The 25,119-nt window shown below is 41.5% G+C and overlaps 1 protein-coding gene across 2 annotated transcripts in view; it reads left to right on the top strand.

The window, feature by feature from the left end:
- opcml (opioid binding protein/cell adhesion molecule-like) overlaps positions 1-25,119 on the top strand; it is a 274,929-nt gene that overhangs the window by 172,823 nt on the left and 76,987 nt on the right. For both annotated transcript variants that reach the window (XM_047607060.1, XM_047607059.1), the window contains one exon: positions 16,276-16,511. In XM_047607060.1, coding sequence (XP_047463016.1) covers positions 16,276-16,511 — 236 coding nt within the window. The remainder of the gene's footprint in view (positions 1-16,275; positions 16,512-25,119) is intronic.

A 25,119-nucleotide genomic window follows, 5' to 3' on the forward strand; every position in this document is an offset into this window, starting at 1 on the left:
GACTAACTGACAGGTCCATGAACAGGTCATAGAGACACGGCCTGACTAGATTAATTTACACTTTGTCCAGCTCAGGTGCCATTTCAAGCCTCCCACATTTTCTACAAAGTGAGAAATCTCCTCTAGTTGTTATAATTAGCATGGACTCCAGTCTGCACTGTGGTTCCATGCACTTCACTGACTTGAAGCATGACCCCGCTCTCACTGTTCCTCGTGTGCACCTGTTCCATTTCTGCCTGTTTCCAGTTCATTATATTGTGCTTTGACACACTGTAATTATTAACAGGTACAATTATTGAATAAACACTAAAACTCCGCCAATGACTTTCCAAACTTTAGATTGGGCCTAATTCTAGACTTTTCGGTTTATTCAACATGGCCCATCTTTCATATCACTTATGCTTCACTATGTACACATCACATAATAATCTCCCAATGAACTTCTGCTCCTTACGCCTGATCCATGCTTGCATTTTAGCCAAGTGTGACATAGTCCAGTACTTAAATTCTGAGAGCAGGCTAATCCAAAAAAAAAAAAAAAAATGTAAAAAGAGAATACAGCCAATAAAATATGCCCATTATTCCCTTCATAGCCTTTAACCATCTCCAGGATCAAAGTTTTCGAAACTTATAATGAGAGTTAAATATTGGAATGTGCAAATGCGTGGCAAATCTCTGACCCGCTGTTCTCTGATGGTTTTTGTAAAGTGCCCCTTGGCACGAAACAACTCAACTCTCTCAAAAACTGGGTGACATCCATCAGTTTCCCTCTTGGGGATCATTAAAGTTTCATCTATTCTAATCTGACCACTGGGAAGCACTTAATGAGGACAAAAACCTGTTGAATGTTGCGGTCGTTTGACCTTTCTACGGTGTGACGGACGGCTGCGAGGTGTGTTCGCTTTACGCAAGCAGCTCTCACGACGTCAGTGGTGTCGGCTGCAGAGTACAGGCGCATGGAATTCATTGGCATTTTGTGTACTCATATATTCAGAGCTTCGCTGTAAAGACCCTGTTAGAGTTTTGCAGGACACCATAACGTACGCACGCAGTCTGTGACGCTGTGAAACATTTATACTGGGTGATCGTCAGCCTGGCTCACTCGTAACAACGCCACACAAAACACCGGTTGGTGCTGCGTCTTTTATTGCCAGTCGGGTTTTTGTTTCCACTCTCTGCTTCAGCTTTAACAATGGCGACTGAAACTTTTGCTGAAATTTTGCAGAACATGAGTCATACAAATGTATGTATTGCTGAATTTTCCCAGTTAACCTTTCCTTGATGTGTTCCATCTGCATCGATTCCAAAGCAATCAATTTGAACATTAAGGAGATGGATAAGCAGCCGAAATACATTCCTGGGGAGGTGCACGCAGGACACTGAAAACTTGCATCTTAGTACTGACACTGTGCTGTCCTCTTCTGTCTTCTTCTGTCCACCTCATTATAACTGCCTCATGTATATTACCTCAAATGACTGAAGTATCAGAAGTATCGTTATTTTGACGTGAGAATTGATTTTAGGACATGCAAATCTGGTGTCGGTGGTATTGATATTTCATTATTGAGCCGCATGTCAGCACTCAGGACAGCATACAGTCAGAAGTTGTGTGAAATAACACGACGACGCCACAAACGTAGCGATAGCACATAAAATTATGTGGAATCACCAAAGAATAATATATTTACATTTGCAAATATAATACCAAGCTTCAAACATAGAAAATAAAATGTAGCATGAACTTCAGATGCGAACAAAGTAAAGGTCTCCACTATGCGCTAAGGCATTTGAAAAGCTGTGGGATCGAGTCAAGAAACTAACAGACAAAGACAAATTGTTATGTAGTGTTTTATTGTGACATACAAGCTTTTGGAGTCATTTAAAAGTAGTAAAAGCAGATCTCGTATCCTTCGGATGGTTCTTCTTTGCTTGCTGTGCATGCAGCATGAAAATGAACCCTTTGTTACAACACAGTGGGGGCCTGCGCATGCACCCCTGACTGTTAAATTGTTAATATTAAGTTCATCACTTACAGGGTTCCTTGAGTATAAAGATGTGTAAAAAGTCTGCTCTATTGTTCATGTTTGTTTTTTAGAGAGTTTTTCTTTTTTTTTTTTTTTTTTGGAGCCTATCTGAGTTTGATGAAACAGCTGTTCCCCATCAGCTGAATTCCCAACCGGCTAATGAAAGAGTCGCTCGCTTCCACTTTAGTGGGTGTTCCTCATTGTCCCTTGCTTGCTTACGAGTTGGCTTAAACAGCATTCGAAGCTGAAGGCGCAGGGCATTTTCATTATTTTCCTGCTCTCAATGTGGGTTAAATGTGTTCTAACTGACACAACACATGAAACATATTATTTTTTCTGTCACCTCGTGCTGTTTTATAAGAAAACAAAAAAACGATGCTAATGGCGTAACAACAGCATGTGCCGGCCATAAAGAAACTGCCCCGGTGCACTTAAAGCTGTCTGCGCTTAGACCCATGATTGTAATGATAAAGAATCCTTGACACCAGCTTGGAAGCTCCCCAGTTATGTGTATCCCATGATTAATTTTGACAAGGCAATAGCATCCATTTGGTGCATATGCCAGCCAGTGGCATTGACCTTGAATAGCTGAATGTTGAGTGAATAATTATGAATAATTTATGGGAATAATTTGCTGTATTATCAAACGCCTTGTGTTCATAGAACATTAGCACATAAAGTGTTTCCACCACATATAGCCACCCTGGTGTCTCCTGTGAGTAGATTGATTACATAAAGTTTTCCAGGGAGAAAGATTTGTTCGGGCACTTGTGATCTATGCAAATACGCGTGACACACTATTTAAAACATTTTACCTTGAAAAAGGTTGCTCTGAGTTTAGTCGAGAGGTCTGGCCAGTTTACAGTTAAATACATGTGGATTGTCGATACTAGTTCTGCAACCAATAAGAGCCATTTAATTGTTGAGTACTTCAAAATCACTCCTTTTTGATTCATTTTAACGACATTGAATGGGGTGTTTCAATTAAAGGGTCCACAGGTGGATCAATATTTTTATGGTGATAATTTGAAAGGGCTTGATTTAACCCGATAGAACGTTACAGTCTGCATCGCTCCATAACGTGTGAAGTTACACATTTACTATTCTGGCTCACTCTCAGCATTTTTATGGAGTCGTTTCTGCCCGCAGCAGGCAACTATTTTCTTCTGAACACAAGCACAGTGAGATACTTGCAGGTGAACAGGCAGCCAGTCAGCTAAAGAGACAGATGTTTCCCTCAGGAGTACGTAGAGATACAAAGCAAAGGAGTGAATATAGGACGTAAATAGTGCACCGAATGAATGATAACGCTGCCGTAACTTGACTGGCACGACTGTTGGATGAACAGCGACTGTCTGCTAAGCTGTTTGCCGTGGTGATGATATGTGAATGGGGTTGATGAAAAATGTCTTGGAGGAAAGTAGCAATACAGGGATATAACTTGTCGGGCCTCCCTTTCTTACAAAGTTTGTGCGGGGAACTGGGAACTGATTGCTCCTGCAATCAAGTCATTTGCATACATACGTGTCATCTGGGCGCCGTGGATTTGAATTTGTTTTCAACTAAATTCCTCTGATTGGTTGTGTGGCTATCTAATGTCGTTCTTTCACGGCGCATCATCAATCTGGAAGTCGCCATATTGGAGGCACTCAGCAAGGTAAATGAAATGCACAGACTGAAGTAGATCGTGGGAAATGGAGAATTATTGCCGTATTTTGGCTGTACCAATCGGGCAGACCGTGAAAATCCTTTGCAGTTGTATAGACTGCCACAAGTTATTACAAATCAGGGTGAACAATGCCAAAAATGATCGTAGGAGATGAGGCACTTCTGGTTAGCGAAGCTGAACCAGGATCTACGAGACAAAAGTCTGGACAACATCCGAATTTGTTCAGCCCATTTCTTGTCAGGTAATTGAAATGTTGATAATAGCGTCTCTTAACTAATTTTCTAGTGTCTTTCAACCAACAAGGTGAGGAAAACAACTCAATGCAAAAGAGGGTTTTAATGGCGTGTCATCAATCCAGGAGTCACCATGTTGGAGGCAAACAAAGTGCACGGACTGAAGTAGATTGTGAGAAATGGTGAATTATTGCTTGTGTTTTTGTCTGTACTAATCGGGCAGACTGCCAAAAGTTGTTACAAATCAGGTTGAACAATGCCAAAAGTTAACAGGAAAGGAAAGAAAATTAAATCCAAGTGCCACGTTAGCATACTCAATTTTGGCAAGAATAATCGTACGTATACTTATCTACACATAAAAGAAATGCACTAAACCTGTCACTTACATGCAGCTTACATGTAAACAGAGTGACCTCTTATGTTACGTGAAGTTTTATCAGTTTGATAGACCTGGCACACTAATTGGCAAGAATCCAGCAACGATCCACTGAAACTTTATTTGAGGTGTAGCCTGTGTGTGACTGTGAGACTGGAAGCATTTCCTGTGGCCTTGATATAAAGGGAACTTCTACACACCGCTGTAAGTGAAAATATCTTGTGGCATCTGAACCTCTTGTTTACAACCAATTTGCATGCAAATGAGTCATCTAACGTTTTAGCCGAACGTTTTTAAAATCTCGTTTAGCTGCTTACGCCTTTTTTGCACTACCAAAGAAATCTAATTAGTTGCGGGTAGGTCAACAGTAGCTCAGCAGTGAGTAGCATATTTTCTACTTAAAATGTCCGTCACTCTTGGCGTGTGGGGAGCATTTGTCCACTTTTTCGGATTCACATCTTGACTTTGATGGAGCGCTGAGACAGGAGTGGATTCCCATATGGCTGTCGCCTCTGACCCTGCAGTGGCAGTTGGAAATGACAGTATGAGTAATGCTATTCATCCAGTGTGGTCCATTGAAGTGAAGGCTAGGTACCGTGGTAAGAAAACAATAATCTGTCTTTAATATGAATTCTTTGTCATCCAGTCTGTCCCAAGGACTCTGCTGGGTGAAAACTTGCCGTGTCTCAACCTTCTCTTTTCAGACAAATTCTTATTCTGCTTTCCACAGATATCTGTGAAGATTTATAGTAAATGGAAATTTTAGCATATGGCATTCCAGGGCAGTGCAGGGTACTGATTATTACCGAGTACTATTCAGTAATAATTGAGCAGTTGTTTCCTTATGGTGCTGTCAAGTCATTTTTTGCATTGGCGAGTAGAAGTATATTTAATCCACATGACTTTCAGACACGCCACTTCACTGTACAAAAATGTTTACTTTCCTGTGACAACTTCTTTGGCAATTGTTGCAGTGAGGCTTAGGCAGCTCCCAGTGAGAAAATTAACAGCTGGACATCTAGACACTGACACATTGCAATGAGCAATAGCTTTTTACTGTTCAACTCAACAAACCATACTTTAAGTGACTACTAGATGGCAGATATTTCCTTAAATTACAGACCACACAGATCAGGCATAACATTATGACCACCTGCCTAATATTTTATAGGTCTCCCTTGTGCCTGAAACAACAGAGAATGGACATGCTGGTAGTGGAGGTCTTTGATTGCTGTGGGTTGAGGGGAGGGGCCTCTGTGGATCATCACTTCTCCTGTCGGTGGTCATAATGTTGTGGCTGATCGGTATGGTATTTATCCTTCTTTCTTTTTTTAAGTTACCTTGTTTTTATACAACTAGAGTTATTCAGAGTTATTGTTTTAAATCATATTTAACTTTTAAATTATTCAATAATTTGCACAGTCAGGATTTGCAGCAACTTCCTTCCACTGGTGCTTGTAAATTATGCATGTGACCAATAAAAGGAAGGAAGAACGCTTGAATGGTGACCCTTAAACTTTGGTTAAAAATATTTACAAATGAGTCAGCATTGTTCTTTGTGTTCCCAAGATGGATTTGAATTTAGGATGCAAGGTGAAATCATATATAAATTTAGCACAAACAGTGTTTTGAGTTGGGTTGATTATTTCTGTTCTAACCATGCTTCTTGGCAATAAATCTTATGTCGTTGGAAAGCCTGTTTGTTTCCCTTTTAAATGCTGCCACATTTGTAAAGAACTAGCATTTGTGGGATGAGCAGCAGAGCTGAGTATGTGGGTTCCACCCATGAAAAATTTGCCAAATTTTGGCTTCTCTGCCAAAGCCAAACAGTTTATTTTGCCGTTGACTCTTGTTTGGTGTTTTGTGGATTAGATGATTGAAGTTTGAAGAAACAAGACATATTGGAAATTCAACAATTTATCCGACAAACACGAGCCTCACTAGTGTGGAAGAACCATACGCAGCCACAACAGCCTGGTACCTTCTCCTCATGCTGGTCACCAGCCTGTATTTGTTGCAGCCAACGTGGTTGTGTTGGTCACTCTGCCACGAACAGTCTTCAGTGGGGTTGAGGTCAGGACTGCTGGCAGGCAATTGCACCCACTCCCCTCCAAAATTCTGGAGGTAGTCTCTGATAAACCCCGCTCTGTGGGGGGGAACATTGTCATCTTGGAGGATAGAGTTCAGTCCCAGACTGTGGAGATACAGGATTTCCATTGGTTGCATCTCAATATCACTGCATTGAGTGACAAGCCTCATTTCATTCTCTGCGTCTTCTTCACATTTTGACCCTAAAATACAACCGCCATCAGCAGAGTCTGGATTTATCACTGTATATAACATTTCTCTACATGTTCATGTTCCAGTGCATGGGCCTGATGGTGAAGGGCACTCGTGACAGACCTCGTGGCAGCCCTATGAGACCACAGATTGACTGGTCTGATTGCAGTCTGTTCTAACCCTTCTTGGGGCGTCGTCCTCTTGGGATGCCTGTCTCTGACATCCCCTGTTACACGGAACTTGACCTTCGATTTAGAGATGGAACTAGGGCTCGGGCCAAACAATGCCGCAGAACACCAGCTTGAAGTTACCCTATTGCACAGGTTCAGATCAGTCAAACGGGGCATGCCGATTCTTGGAGCAGACACCTACTGACCACCTGGGTACCGGAAGCTCAAGACAATAGTCAGTAGTATTAAATAACCTGTAAGATTAATAAATAAGATTTATTCCCAAGAAGCATGGTTACAACAAAGAAATAATCTATCAAACACAAATTTCCTTACTTTTTGTGCTAAGTTTATGTTACGGCTGAGAGGTTTATACAGTATTTATGGAATGTGCATACTTGGTTTGCAATATATTTAGCTCTACAGTGAATTTCACAGTGATCATCAGCAGATGGATTGCTATTTATCTGTTCAGCACCTTTGCACTTCGAAAGCTCTTAAAAAAATAAATGATTTTCAGTCATCTGAGTCAGTCTAGCATTTAATTTTAGGTTCAGCACAGAAAGCATGGCCAGAAAAATGAGCCATGCGTTTTTGAAATGGTTGTTTTCTTTCTGCAGTTTACAAGTCTGTACATCACTCAGGCTTGTGAGGATTTACACCCTAGTCATGCGAGTTTCAGTTGGACATATTACAGATGTTCCTAATTAAACCCTAACTCCCCACCAGGGTTTTAGAACTGAAGAAGCTACTTGAACGGGCGGCGAAACACCCTCCGGAAACCCTACAAGCCCAGTTTGCTCATGTTTGTTTTGCCTTTTCGATAAAGGATCACAAGTGCAAAGTAGAATGTCAGTCATACTGAGTATCTTTATCCATTTCCCGGGAAGTGTTAAAGTGTCGGGCCTCACTGCAGCTGTAGACATGTATTATTTCATTATTTCGCTGAATGCTGCTGAGAAAGCAACCGTTCTTGGATACACTTCTAGTTACCATTTTTGCGTCTGAGCGCTGAAATCTGAAATATTAATGTGACAACCATGCAGTGCATATCCCCCCCACAAAAAAAAAGAAAAGAAAAAAAAAATTCTCGGTTTGGAAGCAATCATCTAATATACAGTACTTGTCAGGTGAGCACAGTGTTGGAGGCATTCATGTGATTGTCATTCTCGGGATTTTGCCGTACATCAAGAGCCGATACTCACAATCCTTGTTGAGAATAGTCCCCCAGAGCCTTATCATTTTTGTCCTGGTTTCCTAGCAGTCATTTCCAATTCCTCGGGCGCGCTGTGGTCCGTGTTGCCGTTGACAGCATCGTGGTGAAGATGTAAACCGCGCATTTGACTCCTCCACTCGCCAGCCACCGCTACTTTTAACCTGACACCAAGGACTTTAACTATGCAACTGTAAACCCAGGTGCAAACGCCGCCAGCTGTACCCGATGGAGTGCAAACACATTTGAGTATATCTGTTTGGACACCTTGACAGGCTTCATGCGGTGTCAGTGTGCAGCAAAATAAGATAAAATATAACCAACAAATCAGGTTTTTAGGAGGACGGAGGCAAACAGAGAGGACGTGACTGCACCTCAAGGGACCTGCTGGATTTGATTAGGCCGAGCAGTAAAGATGAACCACGAATAGACACGGGATATGTAGCACTACACAATAATTCAGTGCAACCACGGTCATCAAATTAATGGCCATTTGTAGTAAAGGGGTAAAGCCTTACAGTATGTGACTTGATTTCATTTGAACATTGAATATTTCAGCTTGGGCTGCTGCGACTGAAGCTACGTTCAATACATCAAATTCTGATGACATTTTTAAGTCAGCCGCAGTTACTGAAACCCCCTGCACAGTGTATTATTAGAATGCAAGGAAAGAGCTGAGAACATCAGCTGCTGAGTTAAAAATAATTCTGCAGAGGTAAACGCGGGACATATAGTGAAGCTGAGCAGGATGTTTGGCTACAGCCAAAGTGTAGAAAGAAATACCACAGTAATGTTTCTGGGAGACCATTTTTTTAAGAATACAGTGTCAGTCTATGCCGATAAAGAAGTCTGAGCATTCTTTAAAATTGACAAGATGAAAGTGTGAGGAATTAACACTGAGCCTGGCAAACATTTGTTTTCAGTGAGGGTACAGAGCTCTACACTGGGAGAGCGTCGTTACGAATGCTCTTAGATTTGTTTTTTTTTCTCTTGCATTTCTCATTTCAGGCATCCAACACATATTTCATCACAATGGTGACATTGTTAATCTGCATATTCTTGAGGCGACATTCAAATAACAATGCGCAAGAGAATACAGCCATGCATGCTGCCCGGTGCGGTTGTGCTTGGGGACACTTGTGCATTCAGCTCAATGCTAATGCTAAAATGCCCCAGTGTTCTAATTCATAAAAAAATCAGAATGCGTCAATGTCCAGTGACTCCCCAAACAACCAACATAGACTGCAGGAATTACATTTGCAGGCATGTGAGTTGAAAATCTAAATTTCAGTGTTATGATGGACCAACAGAAAAAGAGTTACACTAAAGTCACTGCAATGTTGGCAAAAGAAGGGTTGGGAACATAAATTGTTTGTATTTGTCATCCAATAATGAAATGTGTTATTTTTTTCAGTCAGGACCAAAGTAATAAACTAGCTGACTACCACCGCCATCATAAAAAAAAAAACGCACCACACAGCGGATGAGCAACAATTTGTCTTACCACACTGATGGAGTTCATTTCAAACGCAACTTGGAGTGTCATCACAGCAGGCACCAAGCACGAACCAGTCTGCCATGAAGTGCAATTGAAAAAAGTATACTGAGTGTTACAGCAGGGCACATTTTGACAGTGTCACCATTGTTGGCCCCTCTCCAAGAACTGGATTTCACAAGTGCAGCCAATTTGAAAGCTTTCTGCTGTTAGGGTCTGAGACCTAATGTCCCATCTTGTCAGAGAGGCATCTCAGTTGAGGAAAACCTCACATGATGGTTTCCTATTTTCTTTACACAGGTACTATTTCCGAGTCAAGTTTGGCTACTTGCTGTAATATATGGACTTAATTTAACTCAAAACTACAATTTCCTATGCACAGAAGAGGACAATCCATCAATGATACAGTCCCACTGTAAAATTTGGCAGATCACACTGAAGCTGTTTGGGAGAACAGATATTGGTCTCCTTTTAAAGGTCCAAGACATATAAAAGGTTTGTGGTTTCAATGCACAGGGCCGAGAAAAAAATATATATAACTAATTCCCTTCTTTCTAGAGTACGCACTTGACCTCTGGTAACTCCACAGGAGTGACTCAGTAAAAACAGCAAGGAGGAACAGACAGAACGTGAAGCGTTATGGATGTGTGCTGTAGAAGAACAAAGCTGAACATGGCAAACCTCTGCATCGAATTCGCATATTTCAAACTAAATCCCACAGTACCCCTGCAGCGTTTTTTTTCCTTCACTTGAAACAAGTGTGTTTTTAAGGATGTCATGCTAGCGGTAGCATTAACACTTTATCTGTCTATAAAAATCAATAACCTTTAAAAAAAAAAGAAAAAAAATGGTGGTTGCTTTGTGAATGTATAGTGGCGCTCAACATAAATAATTTAGCTGTACATTTCTGGAATGCAGCTTTCTGCTTTGAGTGCAATTCTGACACCCTTTATTTATATGACGTTTTATGGATTCTTGAACTAATGCTCAAGCTAAAAGGGCTTCATGGATTTGTGTATAAATAGCATTCTGGTACATTACGCACGTCAAGGCGACCCATGCTGTGCTTGTCATGTGTCGGCGTTAAAGGACGGCACGAAACATGACCTGAGCGTGATGCTCATATGCTAGCGATGCACGCGAGAAAACTGGTATTCATCACTGGAACTGCACGTATGCACAGGCTACACAGATGTGCACAACATTAGCCACAACAGGAAAATAAAGAAAAACAACTCATTATAAGGCTGTTTACACTGATGATGTGTTACTTCCCACAACCGCAGCTAGAATCTTTCACCTGCAGCTAATCACTGTTGCAGTTTCTGCTGTTTGTTATAAAAGTCTTTATCTGTCGGACCAAAAACGCCACAAAGATTGACTGGTCAGTCTCTCAAAAGTGACACCAAAGCAAGTAGAGCTCCCCCTAGTGTCTGGCTGCAGTATAGGACATAAGTTCCCGTGGTACCATGAGAGTTGTTAAAATAAATAAATAAATATCTACAGTGTATAATCCAACATTTCCTTGTAACTGGTGGAGGTAAAGCAGAGCGTAGTATTAAAGGAAAACGTTGACGTTATTTTCCCCTGGGAAAATAGCGTCAGTTTGGCCAATGCAAGGAAATGGCGACACATCGTCCATATTTATACAGTCTATGGGTCAGATACATTACATTTAGACACTACTGGCACATCTTCAGTACTTCAGTATTTGTACCATTTTCTACGGTGTAGAATCAACCTGAATACATTTACTCATTCGTACACTGAATACGCAGGACAAAAAATGCACCCCAACGCATCATAAAACCATTTCAATTTCCTCTCAGACAAGAGACTGTTGTGGCCATGTCATCTCATGAAGTGATTTCTCGCTCTCCCCGGTCAAACAACAGAAGCTGGAAGGATGTCTTGACAAATGATAGTCTCACTATATCAGATGGGGGTATTTTGATGCAGAATAGTTGGACAGGGCTGTTTGCTGTACACCGACTGCTCCTGTATGTGGAGCAAAAAAATCAGATCCATGCGAACGTAAATCCCTGAGTTTACTTTGAGTGTGAAACAGCACGACGTTGAAATATTATTCACACATTTACCAGCCTCAGCTCTGATTAGCCACTGTGGTTTTCCAAATCAGCAACTTGTTATTCTTTTCAAAACATGCATCCTTCCGAGAATTAATCAAAAAGACCACAGTCCAATACCCATTATTGACCTTTAGACCTGCTTTAAGACAATTACAGCTCCTCAATAAGATGTGTTTTGCACAAACAGTTTTGTTCAAAATCCCCTCCGTGCATGGCAAAAAAAATGCAATTAATACTCGTCAAGATCCGGTTTGCATTTGGGGCCTTGTTCTTTTGGAAAGTGTAGCTCTCAGAAAGACAAATAAAACAAAAGGATCTATTGTTTGTCCCGAAACTAAATGCTTTGCCTGTGGCAGCCACAGTTGCAGCACATGATACTGGGAGTTCAGCAAATAATGGAGCTTGTCAAAGATTAGGGAGACATTGTTTTGCTGGACTATTGCTCGTGTTGTCTTCTCTCTAATGTCCCTTCATCCAATATGACAGACTCTCTTATGGTCGGAGAGTGTTCCACTTTAGTTAGGCCGCAGCACATGGCAGAACACCAGCACAATTTGGTAACTAGTAGGAACACAGAGAGCAGAATAATGGATGCGATTATTCTAAATTGCATCGTTGTTTTGCTATTTTTCTAAATTCCGTAATGGGCGACGCTGGTAGTTCCTTTAAAACAACTTCACAAAGTCCATTCGTTTGGACTTTTCCTCTCCAGCTTTGTGACGTTTGTGTGATTTATATTAAGTCCTTTGGCCTCCTCCTATCACATACAAGCTCCCTTTAGTTTCCCGTGCTGTCACCCTGGTTGCTCATACTGAGTCTTCCTCCATTTGCAGGCCCGTTCCTTCAAATTCCCCTCACGCCATTATCCTCCCTGCATGCGGCAGCACATGCTGACTGCACACATTAGTCTGGGCTGGGACGTGTTAGTCTATGAACATTAAATGTCTTGTTTCACTTTTATTTTCCCGTGAAGGCTGAGTGTGTGGGGGTTAGTAAACACTATATGGTGCTGTGGAGGTTGTGTGTTTGATTACTCGCTCTCTCACAAATTAGCTCAGAATTCAGTCCAAAAGGCATCGGCTTCTTGCTGGACTATATGTATTTCCCAATATCTGTGAACTTTTATTTAAATTAAAAGGGAATTTAAGAGGATATGGGGCTTTAAAGAGTTTTTATTTTCTTTTTACAGTTTGAGGATAATACAGCCAAATTCAAGGCTTTCCTTGATTAAAATCAATAATATTAGTTGGCTTCCAGATTCATACTGTTGTTTAGTGTCTGTAGATCTGGTTGTAACTATGTTTTTTTTTTTTAAGCGCAATCTATGTCATAGGCGGCATGACCTATGCATGTGGGTGATACTGGGAATTTTGGTATCTATCCGATACCAAGTAAGTACAGGGCTAATATCGCCGATATTGATAAGTAAACAAAAGCATCGATGTAATAATAAATATAAAAACTGCTCAGAGAGGGAAGTGTTGGCTCATTCATTTTCCACCAAAGGAATGAGTCTGCATCCCGTATAATTGTCTTCATTTCCGAGTAGCGACGCCTTTCAATAATGCCATCAGTACCAGCTGTGTTGCTGCGGTGACGCTAGCTTTTGAGTGCAAAACTCTGTCCATATCCACCTTTTGCTCCAGGTGAGGGTGGAGAAGCTCCTGTGGCGCACACACTTGGAGAGAAGCTGCATGAACTCTGTGAGGAGTAAATTGCTGGACGTATAGAAGAGAAACTGCAACAAAAGTATCAATCCCAAAGTTAACTCTTGTTTTTACTTCCTGCTTCACTTTTTACTTTAAAAATGGCGACTGAAACCTCTGTACAATATACAGACTGGAAAACATTGAACCATGCAACATCCAGCTTTTAAACTACCCATAATGCCACGGTCTCTGTTGAATACCGTAACATATGCGCTGATATTCCAGCCAGTCAGTGCTAGAAAGACACATTTGCACCAAGCAGAAGGAATTTTACCCAACTTCAAGTAAAACTACGCATCTTGGAAAAAAAAACGCTCCAATAAAAGATCAAAGTATTCTCAGAAAGTATTGATGTTGATTTTTACTATTTAAAAATCGTTATCAACTTCTCTAAAGCATGTACTCAACAAGTGATAAGAGGTATGAAAGGACAGAGTAAATATAGAGATAAAGCAGGAAACAGGACGAGAAAAATAAAAACGTTGTGAGCAGTGTGAACTTAACCCAATGTTGCAAAGCTGATTACCAGGGGGCTCTCTTTGAGGTGACCCCATTTTATCTGGCAAGAGGAAATGATAACAAAAAGAAGCCCCGTGCAATTAGTTCCTCTCCCACAAGACAGGAGAAAAAAAAAATGGAATGTAGAGAGAGAGGAATAGCAAGATGGATTATGATGGAGACATTAAGGAGGAGGAGCTGGTTTTCAGGAGCCCAAAGTGGTTTGTTTGCATTTGTTTACCCATGGGTCATTATGGCTCCTTTACAATTGTATGTATTATTATGTATTATGTATGATTATGTGTTAGCAGCAGGCACCTTCTCATCACATAAACATGGCATATATTTTTCTTTCTACGCAATCAACATTCTTGATCCAGCTGAACATGTGGTTCATATAGAAAACACTGGCACAATTACAGACATATGCGTCACAAATGTAGTTTATGTAAATGTAGTTTATATTTATTACTTGCAGCTCTGATTTTTGTGTCCTACAACTACCTCCTAGTAGCTACAAAGCTACACTGCAGCTACTCAGCATATGGACCAATTTTTACCCACTAGATAGCACCAGTATGACTTTACTATATTACTTATCATCCTGTAGGTAACTTACTTGTATTGCGTGGTTGGTTCATGGATGGTTTTAAAGAAATCATAAACCAAGAGACTTCAGAAATACTTTTTGGAGTTTGAGGTACAAACTTGGGCCGCTTCTCGGTGGAACACGAGGCACAGGAGCACGTCAGACTGTATCTTTCCCTTTCTTCTTGATCTTTTCGGGATCACAGGTGGAAGGCAGAGGAAGGAGGTTCTTACATGCTGCCTGTCATATTCTGAAGTTCAGTTACATGCAGCGCTTACACTGCCTTGAAAGGGTTCCTGATGTGACTCCAAGTGGGTACAAAGTAGTCGTACGACAAATTACCGTGGGGAAACATCCCGTTCTGGGAAGTTATAATGAAGTAATAGCTGGTTTGATTTGAAGAGTGATGAATTTGATCTCTGGGAGTTATAGTCACTTACTTTAAAGTTAGCTTAATTTGAAATGGACAGATTTCTAAGTTCACGCGAGCTGCTGTTTGCCATTTTAACTTCATCAGCTGTGATGATCGGTGCCAGCTACAAGTGGGAAGCTGCAAATGTGAGCAGTGCAAAGTTAATGCCAATTTCATCCTAAGCTTCAGCCTGTTTTTTTTGTGTATGTGTGTGTGTGTGTTTTTCTTTTTTTTTGGCATCTATTTCCAAATGGTCTGTACTCAACATGGTCATGTGACCATACAGCACATACTGCCTAAGCAGACTAATTGGTCACTTTTTATTATGGGCAGGCTGCACATAAACACAATTATGTCGTTAACTTTACAATATAATAATTCAAGGCTACCATTTAATGGCCGGTCTGTCCTCATGGTAACCGCAACATCACACTGTCTGTGTGTACGCAACTCAAAATGTTGAATGCAAGACTCAAGATGATCAACAGCAAAAAATAAAAGGTTTAGACCACACAGTCTAACAGCATAACACGAAAGGCAATAAAAGAAATATAAAAGCTACAAAGAACAAAATAGAAAAAAATAATGCTAAAAACTAAAGTCACATTAACGCGACGCTTATTTTAATGCAGCATTGTTTTTTTAATGCTGGATGTTCCTGAAGGCGACACCTCTGCAGATGAAGATGTGTCTGCCGCCGTCGCCGAGGTGTCCTGCTGTTTGTGAATCATCCAAAAGTGCGGAATGACAACGTCACCGGGAGCATAAATCAGTCGTTACGACCTCCGCAGGGTAAAAGCTCCATCGCATTTAAGGCGTCGCCACGAGGAATTGGGACCGGCGAAGGTCTCCCTCAGCTGCCGCATTTACCTGAGCTGCCTTGACCCCGCTGCTTTAAACACATGAGTTGTTTTCCAATCTCGCAAACTTGCACTTAATGAAAAACGCTGGCCTTCAGCGGCGGAGGCCGGAGGAAAGAGGTGCGAAAATTTCCCGAGCCTGATGGATGCTCTGAAAGTCTTTATTTTGCCCCAAATCTAAAACCAAATAAATAGACAAAACTGCCGCAAACATGCTTGAGATCTGCCCATCCATACTCGACAATGCCTGATTTGCTGTGATGTCTTACATTTTTCAAATTACAGTATTTTTGGGAGTTTTTTTTCTGAAAATGTTTTACAGAATATAACTTCAATATTTTACTGATGTCTGTCTTATATAAGTTTTGAACTGTATAATAGTGTCACGACGGTATCTTATTTTCCTCTTAACAGCTCTTAAGTATGCAAAAGAGTATGAGAAGAATTATTTTTTTTCCTCCTTATCCATTTTGACAATTTCTCAGCTGAAGTTGTGCCTTCTAGAGGCACATTTTCACTTCTCACAGCAGCATTCAAATATGATTTTGAGTGTTTCTTCTATTTCCCTGGGTGCAAACAACCAAACGTGGTTGGCCTAATCTCAAATATGAGTTTCAAAAAAATTCTTTTTTTCCTTTCTGTCTTTCTTCCTACCAGATGCAACGTGGACAGCAAAGTTTCGCGAGTGGCGTGGCTCAATCGCACCACCATTCTGTTCGCGGGCCGTGAAAAGTGGTCCCTGGATCCCCGGGTCATCCTGATGGAAAACACGGCGGTCACAGAGTACAGCATCAAAATCCAAAACGTTGACGTCCACGACGAGGGGCCCTACGTCTGCTCCATCCTCACAAACAAGAAACCAAAATCCACAAAAGTGCATCTCATTGTTCAAGGTGAGACGCCGCTCCTTACGTAAGCCCCTGTCGGTGATGTTACATTCAGCTGTGACAAATAGCCCCAGGTGTCAAATAAGGTCAGTGCTGGAGCAGCGTCCTGCGTCGGTTGACTTTGAAGCGCACGCATTCATTTGCAGATTTAAGACCAAACGAGATCTCGCCTCTTCTCTTTCAGGATGGTGTGATTAGATAGAATTCAACAGGCATCGAAACCTTGTGATGAAACTGGGGTTCAATCTCGATTTAATTTCAGATTGCTGATAGATATTGATTTAGGGAGCAGAATGTTGAAAAACCGCCTTGGCTCAGTTTCATTTTCGAGTCATACTAAATCAACTGTCGGAGCCGAGACTTCTGTTATCTGTTATGAAGGAATCAATTTCCTTCACAGTTAGTTTCCACAAACAATTAGCGCCACCGACCAGAGTCTGCGTTTGAGGCCTAGATCCTGCAGCTTCAACAAATTGAGATATAATTAAAAATTAGATCAAGTAGTTGTATCAGAAACCTCATGTAGAATCGCAAATAAACAGATTTCATCATGTGAGATTTTAAGCGGAGAAAAACAGCATCATTTCTCTTTTTCTTCATTTGGAGGGAGCTTGCTCGCATTATATAAAACAAATCTTTGACATAGTCTCCACAAAAACTTGTTCAGCTCGATGATATTGAAGTTCATGAAATCGTAATTAACACCGAGTATTTTCACACTGTATAATTCATGATGGTATCTCATTAACTCTTAATTGGTGCTGAGGAGCGTCAGGCAGCGGTTTTAATCAAACAATAGACAAGCATATTCTCTCACAGGCCAGGAAGCGCATCGCCGTTTGTACTTTCCCATGGATTTTTATCTGTCTTCTCCACTGACCTTGGATAACCCAGCCATCTGTGAAGCTGCAGACTTGAACGTGGCGCTAAAAAAAGCCACGAGATGTGCAGATCATGCAGACGCGGGCTCTGGTACACCAGCAAAAAGCGCTGCTGGCCAATCTGGAAGGACGCACCTGCTCCAGCAATCAGTGAATGTGAGATCAACAGCTTGTTTCATGACTCTCTATGTCAAATAACCAATTATTGCTGCAAAGACCCTTAACTTAGTAACTGGATGATGACTTCCCTTGTAGTTAGAGTTCTCCAAATGTGCAGTACTATTCAAAAAAAAAAAATTATGTGTTAGATTTCACACATATGCTACCTTTTTCTGTGTAGTAAGTTGGTGTTTGCACCAGTGAACACTTAACCTTGTCACATTGCTGGATAAACCTTTTAGTTGGTCCTAGGGGGGAAATGTGACTGATCTCTCTTTGCTGTTATTTCCCCCCCTGACATTATGTGGTGTAGGTGTGAAGATGGGTCAAGGGAAAGGACTCAACTCAACTCAACACTGCCAACCTTTTTTGTTTTTGCAGAGCTTCTATACATGAATGTAATGCATAATGATATAGGTCTTGCCAGTTCATTTGGGTAGAGGGACGGGCACCTGGAGAAACAGCATGGACCAGTATTGAACCACTTCCACCACAGATCCACCGGTGGTGACAGTACACGCCATGGTAAAATATACAATTGCTGCCGCTCGCTAAACTTTGCGAGTTGTGTTGTTTTAGAGGAAGGGGGACAGATTTATGTCACGCCCTGGAGTTACAAATGTCTGACTGCAGTACATACTGCCACCTTTGTGGCAAAGACAGATCAGGAAATCCGCAGGGGATGTTGGTGGAGTCTTTCGTCCCCACGGGGACTCTCCTCTGGCATCTCTGAAATGGAGATTGGTGTTGAACCTGTACAAAGAGAAGGACTCCGGGGGCTAACATCAATCAGCCCAGTGACCTTGTCAACTGATACCCTCAGGAATATAGGGTATCCACTTCCATGGTGACTGCACACAGGGTGTGGGCTGACTGCAGTTAACCAAACTAAAAAGAAAGACCTGTACCTTGGAGTGCTTTGTAATGCATAGTGTATGCAGTCAAAGGACTAGAAGTGGCGGATAAGGACCCAGGAATGAGCATCAAGGTGGATATACTGTGATTCCAACTTCACTTCTGTTGGTTTGATGAGTTAAAAGCTTTGTCGTTTCCCTCTAATGGGCTGAACTACACCGTAGCAAGCTACAGTGTAGTTCCCCTAGGAGTACAGACAAAAAGAAGGGATTTTGTGGAGGATTTAGCAAAAATAAAATGCATAATTAATAATGACATTTTCATTATGGCATAATAACAAGTACTTGCTACTACAAACGGACAAATACTTTTGTTCAAATGAATCCTTCGCATTACATAAGATGGAGATACTGCCCCACTGATTCTGCCATATGTCTACATTGGCCTAGAATGGACAAACCAAACATTTACTCAAGAGATGGCCATTTATGTATTTACTCTGAAAATGGCAGCTTGACAGCCACCATGGTATCTCCATCTTTTGTGATTTCCATCAGTGCTTTAAATGGCTGAACCAGTCAAACACATAAACTCTTCACGTATTGTTGGCCTTACCTTGGCACTGGCCTGTAACCACTGAACTGTTCCTGTTTCCCGTATCCTGGGTAGAAAGTCTTGGTAAGGCAAGTACACGTAGTTTTCAGTCAGTTTGTGTCAATGGCTTATACATTGGGGTGTAATGCTTTTCATGATGAGAACAGAGCAGACAACTTTGGCTTGGCTTTGTGAACAGATAGATAGCTTTTCTTTGATCCATCCCACTTTAGTGAACTTCCTGTAGTGTTACTAATGCAACTCAGTGGTTTGGTGAAAGTGGGTGTCCCCGTGTCTGATCTCTCGTGTGGCTCCCATGTTCTGCGTCTTTGTTGCCTTGTGATATGGACGAAACCTGTGAAATGTTCCTCCTTTGTGCACGCTGGGACAGGCTCCGGCTCACCATTAAAAGGGTTACGACAAAATGAAATTTTACCTACAGTACATGTCGGTCTATTGCTATACACCGATCAGGCACAACATTATGACCAGTGTCCTATTATTGCATAGGTGTCCCTTGTGCCTCCAAAACAGATGGGACTCCTCAGAGAATGGATATGACATGGGCCTTCTGAGGGTGTCCTGTGGTGTCTGGCAACAGGATGTTGTTATTGTGGGCCTATTGGTTTGGGTGAGGGGCCTCTGTTGTCGGGCTATATCCAGACCATCTCACAGATACTTGATCAGTTTGGGAATTTTTTTGTTTTTTTCATGTTTTTTTTCTAGGTGGTACATGTCTAAGTAACATCCACCTAAATGCCAGGTCCAAACATGTCCCAGCAGAACATTGCATTGTCACAAGGTGTCACTTCACCTGTCAGCGGTCATAATGTTATGCCCACACCAAGCCCCAAAATATGGGCCTCATGTTCTTCTTTCACTTCCTGATCGGCGTAAGTGAAAGCTAAACGTACAATACGCTTCATGCAGAGTGTGTGTTTAAACATTATTTCATACAGTATGTTTAGAGCAGTGTGTTATACAGGGGTCTCCGTCTATGAGCAGAGACAGTAAAGTAACCCATGAAAGCTGAACGTTGTAAAGTAAAATAAAAAGGCTGACTGATTTTAAACGTCAACCTGTGGATGCGTGATGAATGTTGCAGCACGGGACATCTCAGAAAATAATATTCCACTTCTTCTTAGTGGCACAGACTTGGTCTATGCTGTCTACTTGACTAACAGCTTTCATCATGCCCAGTGTGGCTGCCCTCCATATTAAAACTTTACAGAAGAAAGTAACATGTTTACTGCCTGGTACCATATATCTTTTTGGGTTTCAATAGCCGATTCCCCCGCGGCAACTGTATTTGAGGTAAATTTTTATACACCTCCGTCGGGTAAGTTGTATTAAATCTTTGTCATGCATAATTAAGACCATGGCCCTTCTTAGCGACTAGCTAAGCTGCCTGCCTACATGTCAGCCACCAACCCCGACTCCTCTCATTTTTGAATTAGTGGGGAGCCAGGCGGATTCAGACACTGCCAAGATGGAAACAGCTGGAGCCACCACGCTGAGCCTCAGAATTGCTCTTCGGGAAACTTATGAGTCATGTCACAGATGTTGCAGTCCATGGGAATAACACATTGGTTTCCATGATCACTAATGCACTTCATCCAACCTTTGCTGTGCTCATAGCATGCTGCACCTATAAGAACAAAAGCAGTAAGTGCACTTGGATCGACCCTCACCTTGTGGTTGCTCAGTAAACATTAGCCATCCATGGGAATTAAATCAGAAATTCAGTTTCTGATTACAGTTTTAACTAAAAAAGTACACCGCTTACTGACCTCAGTACTCTGGCATTTTGAAATTGAAAGTCATTATCTTCTACAGTGCAAAGGTAATTTGATTAATACAGGTCTAGTTTTGATACTCAGTAAAGGTTAGAAGCTTAACTGAGTAGACACAAATAAGATTTTCAAAGACGTTATCACCACTGGTAATTTTGTGTCTCACCGGTAATACAGCATGGCACAGCTGCTGTAAACACTCAAGTCAAACCTGCCATAGTGTGACCTAAAGGAGCTCATAACATTTTTATGAATCATAATGACAGAGAAATTTAGAGATGTCAGTATCAGAATTACATTAATGAAAGGATGCCAGTGGAGATGGGGAAGTTAATGAGACATTACGTAAAAGTCTCTTTGCCGCTACCCTTCTATTTTTAGCACCATGTTTTCACTGTATATGCTGAGAAACACTCCCCCCTCCAACATTAACCGTGCTAGGAAAACACTCTGGTGCCAGTCTTGATCTTGCCCTTTCAGCCAGTATCAATCAGTAGAGACAGATGAAATTAGTGCCCAAGCAATTTGGGCCTGCACACAGCCTGGCTTATTAACCGGCTGACTTTTGCTGCATTTGTGTACTTTAGACTATTAAGACAATGGCAAATTGGTGCTTGTGCTACCTGCTCCTGGGGTCTATCTACTCAGCTAATTATTTGTAAATGCATGTTGTCTCTTTGCAGGGGTGTCAGATATACTTTAGACCAGAAGACGAGTCACATGCATTTAAATTTATCCTTCTCTGAGTGATAAGAGATCAATGTCTAGACTGACATTAATGTAGTTGTAAGCATTTAACTGTGTATTGTTTTGAAATGCTAAATGGTACACATTACTCATAGAAATTCATATCATAAAATACACTTCTGGAAAACATACATACATATAGCTATCTTTGTGAGGACATACGTTGACTCCTAACCCTAACCTCGAACCCTAATACTAACCATAACCTACTTGTAGCATTTACCCTAAAACCAAGTCTTAACCCTCAAACAGCCGTGCACAAAGTGAGGACCAACCAAAATGCCCTGAATTAATTCACATCAATTGATTGGATCTTCAAGAACAAAGAAAGTGGCAAACAGTTTTGTATTTGTTACTTTGCTACCAGGTTCTTGGATGTTAACCCGTCTTAAAACTACAAAAGCACCTTTTTGTAGTTGCTGAAGATCTAAAGATTTAAGAATCACTCAACACATTGTTGTCAAGGTTCTACGTCTGTCTTTTATTTTGTGATCGTGTTTTGAAATTTCCTGTTTTGTTTTGTCATGTTTCCTAGTTTCCTGTCCATCGTGTGTCCTTGTGGTTTGGTCATGTGTGTCTGGGTCATGTCTTGTGTTTCCTGTTTTATTTTGTTAAGTTTCTGGGTTTCCTGTTTTGTGCCTCCTTGTCTCGTGATTGTTAATTGGTTTCTCCTGCTGTGATTGCCCTCATGCGTCTCACCTGTGTCTTGTCATCCCTCAGTCCTCATGCGTATATATAGCCCTGCCTTTCCCTTTGTTCTTTTTTGCGTCGTCTTAATGTCTCCACGCCATGTTCCATGTTTCCTCGTCCTTGTTCCATGTTACCTTGCCTTGTTTGATGATTCTTTTGTATTTTTGAATTGCCGCTACCCTAGAATGAATTGGCTGAGCCTGGGCCTTGCTTCCATTCAGTGTCTGGGGGACTTAACACTTTGGGAGATACAACCTTAAAACATGAAATCCAATATAAACTGAGCTGGTTGGTTTGACCATTAATAGTGACAGATACATTATTTGGCTGTGGAACTCCTCGTGGCGATCAGCAGAGATGAAGCATGATCTTAAAGCTATTAGTAAGATTCAAATTGACTAATAATTTGTGGCTTTCAGTTACTCTAATATTCACTTAAGGCTGTGTCAGCAGTCTTGTATGTTGTCACTGGCAACCATGCCCTCATTCCCTCGTTCACTGTGGACATGCCCTACAGAGCCTTTCATTTCACATAATGTAGAATGTTAGATTCAATACACCATAAAATCAATCTGTTTCTGTATCGTTTGACTGAAAGACATAAAAATAATAAAAATGGCCTCCATACCACATAAGGACAATTTCATTTTGCAAAAGAACACAACATACTGAAAGCAAAGCCCTAACCCTGAGGTGTCTAAGTGTTAGAAATGATAAACTGTCTGGAAGACACTGATCATCATTTACTTGCATCAGCCCCGGTTTCCATTTATTGACATAATTTGAGCAGCACACAAACTCATGACTCAAGTATAAGGCTTCAGATTGTCCACACCAAGGCTGACTAAGTAATTAAGCTATCTTTACACACTGTTCTAATCAAATAACATTTACTTCATGTACAAACTGAAAAGATGAACCATTTATTATCAGTGAGTGTGGGGGGAAAGTAGATGACACACAGAAATACATATTCCTTTCATCTGAGGTTCTAATTCAGTTAGCAAAAGTGGACACCATCACTCATGGTCTCCCTTCAATTATCCCGTACTCCGTGCTGACAAGGGCACAAGTCTGTGCTGCATTCATTTCCCAAAGTAGAAAAAAAGTATTTATTCAGCCGGTCCCATCTCAAGTGCATGCAAGTGTTAGGGGAATTTCAGATCCAATAATCTCCCAGGAAGCAGCTTGCCATGAATCTTGCAATTCACTCATGAGTCAGGCTTTCATATTTCACAGTATTTGACTACTTGTACTTTCAGTCTACTGTAATGTGAGATGTAAGTGGCAGTTGAGCTAAGTGGGGTTGATAAAGGTTACGTGATAAAGGTTTATTTTCCCTTTTAAGAGTGCTAACTGCTCTCATGTCAGTCTCTCAGCCTTCTGCAGACGTGTGGATGATGCTAATCTGAAACAAACAGCGTGCTCTGGAAGCAGCAATTTTAGCGTATCTTTGCGCATGAATGGGACGTTGTCCAGCTGAAGAGACCTGATAGGAATGGTGGAGTCACAGGGATTGTTTATTTATCATTATTATGATTATAGGGTGGACTCATCTAATTCATTAGTAGCCTCAAAGACAGATGAACTTCCCATCCCACAAAGTTTTGGTGTTGGAAAGTTGGTCTGAAACCACTCCATTGGGAACTGACTATGCCAATCAAATCTGTGGTGGTACGTCAAGAAAAGTTAAGTCTCTTTCAATATTTTTTGAACGTCCTTGTATATTCTACACAACAAAGCTGTGTCCACACTGTTGTTCTGAAGGTTCAGTTTGTAAAATTTCACTGGTATTCTCTTGAACAGACAGAAAAAGGTGCAAAGCAAGAAAAACAGTCTTTCTGGTGCCGCCCAAGGACCCACCACGCTGATGCCATTGGGTTACACTGACAGGAAGACAGCAAGAGATTCAGTAATATTTCTAGCTCAATGAGAGCTTGGAGAAAAAAAAAGTACTTAATTTTCATCACACTCAACGTTGAAAGGTTGACTCAGATACTTCGTTGGGTGTTTGAGGCTCATTGCAAATACGTATGCGTCATGAGGATTAGCATGAGTCACCATTACGAAGTGATAGCAGTACACAAGAGTGTGTTTACTGAGGACAGTTTGCCAGCACCACACCGAGACACACCAGAAAGGCCTTTTACTTTTGCATCAAGGCCGGGGTCCTCGCTGTGGCACTGTCAGGTAGTGTCACCTCTGTGGCAACTTCCGGCACTCATTGACTATTTGCAGCACCGTAGTGACAGACACTGTCACGCTCTAGACAACTGACAGACTCGCTGCCAGGTAGGCTGAGGCCAAAGGTCTTTGTTTGTTTTCAAATCATGTCAGTTGGAATTAAGGAACCCTTTTCAACGTTATTCTTTTCCTCAACGTCCAACTCCCTCATTTGGGAGTTCTTGCACCTTGTTGTTGACACATCGTACCGCCGGAACTTTTTTCTCGCGTTGCCGTCCTTCAACTGTGATTGGGCAGAAATTGGAAGTGGGCGTGTTTAAAGTAGGAAAGAAGCGGAAATGCTAGCGGCCACTCTGTGATCTCACCGGATGCTAATGTTCGCAGTGTGCCTGCTAATCTTTTCTGGGTAGAGATCTGCGTGGGTGCGTCCTGAATGAACGGCGTGATCCGACGGACACGGCCGTCAAAACGTCCGGCTAACATCCAAAAACAAAAAGAAAGAGCCTCTCGTCTCCTTCAGCTCCCACAAAGCTTAGCACGTGTGATGTACGCTGCAGTGCTGGGGGCCCTATGCAGACCTTACATGAAGTATAAATTATGTGGGCAGAGCAAACTATTTTGTTGCAGCCCTAGGAGAAGACCTGTGAGAACAAATTTCTCGCTTCTCTCAGAGTATATAACAAGCTTCAGATGTCTATATGTACGGCAGAT

This window comes from Mugil cephalus, chromosome 15, assembly GCF_022458985.1.
Source record: "Mugil cephalus isolate CIBA_MC_2020 chromosome 15, CIBA_Mcephalus_1.1, whole genome shotgun sequence".
Taxonomy (NCBI): Eukaryota; Metazoa; Chordata; class Actinopteri; order Mugiliformes; family Mugilidae; genus Mugil; species Mugil cephalus.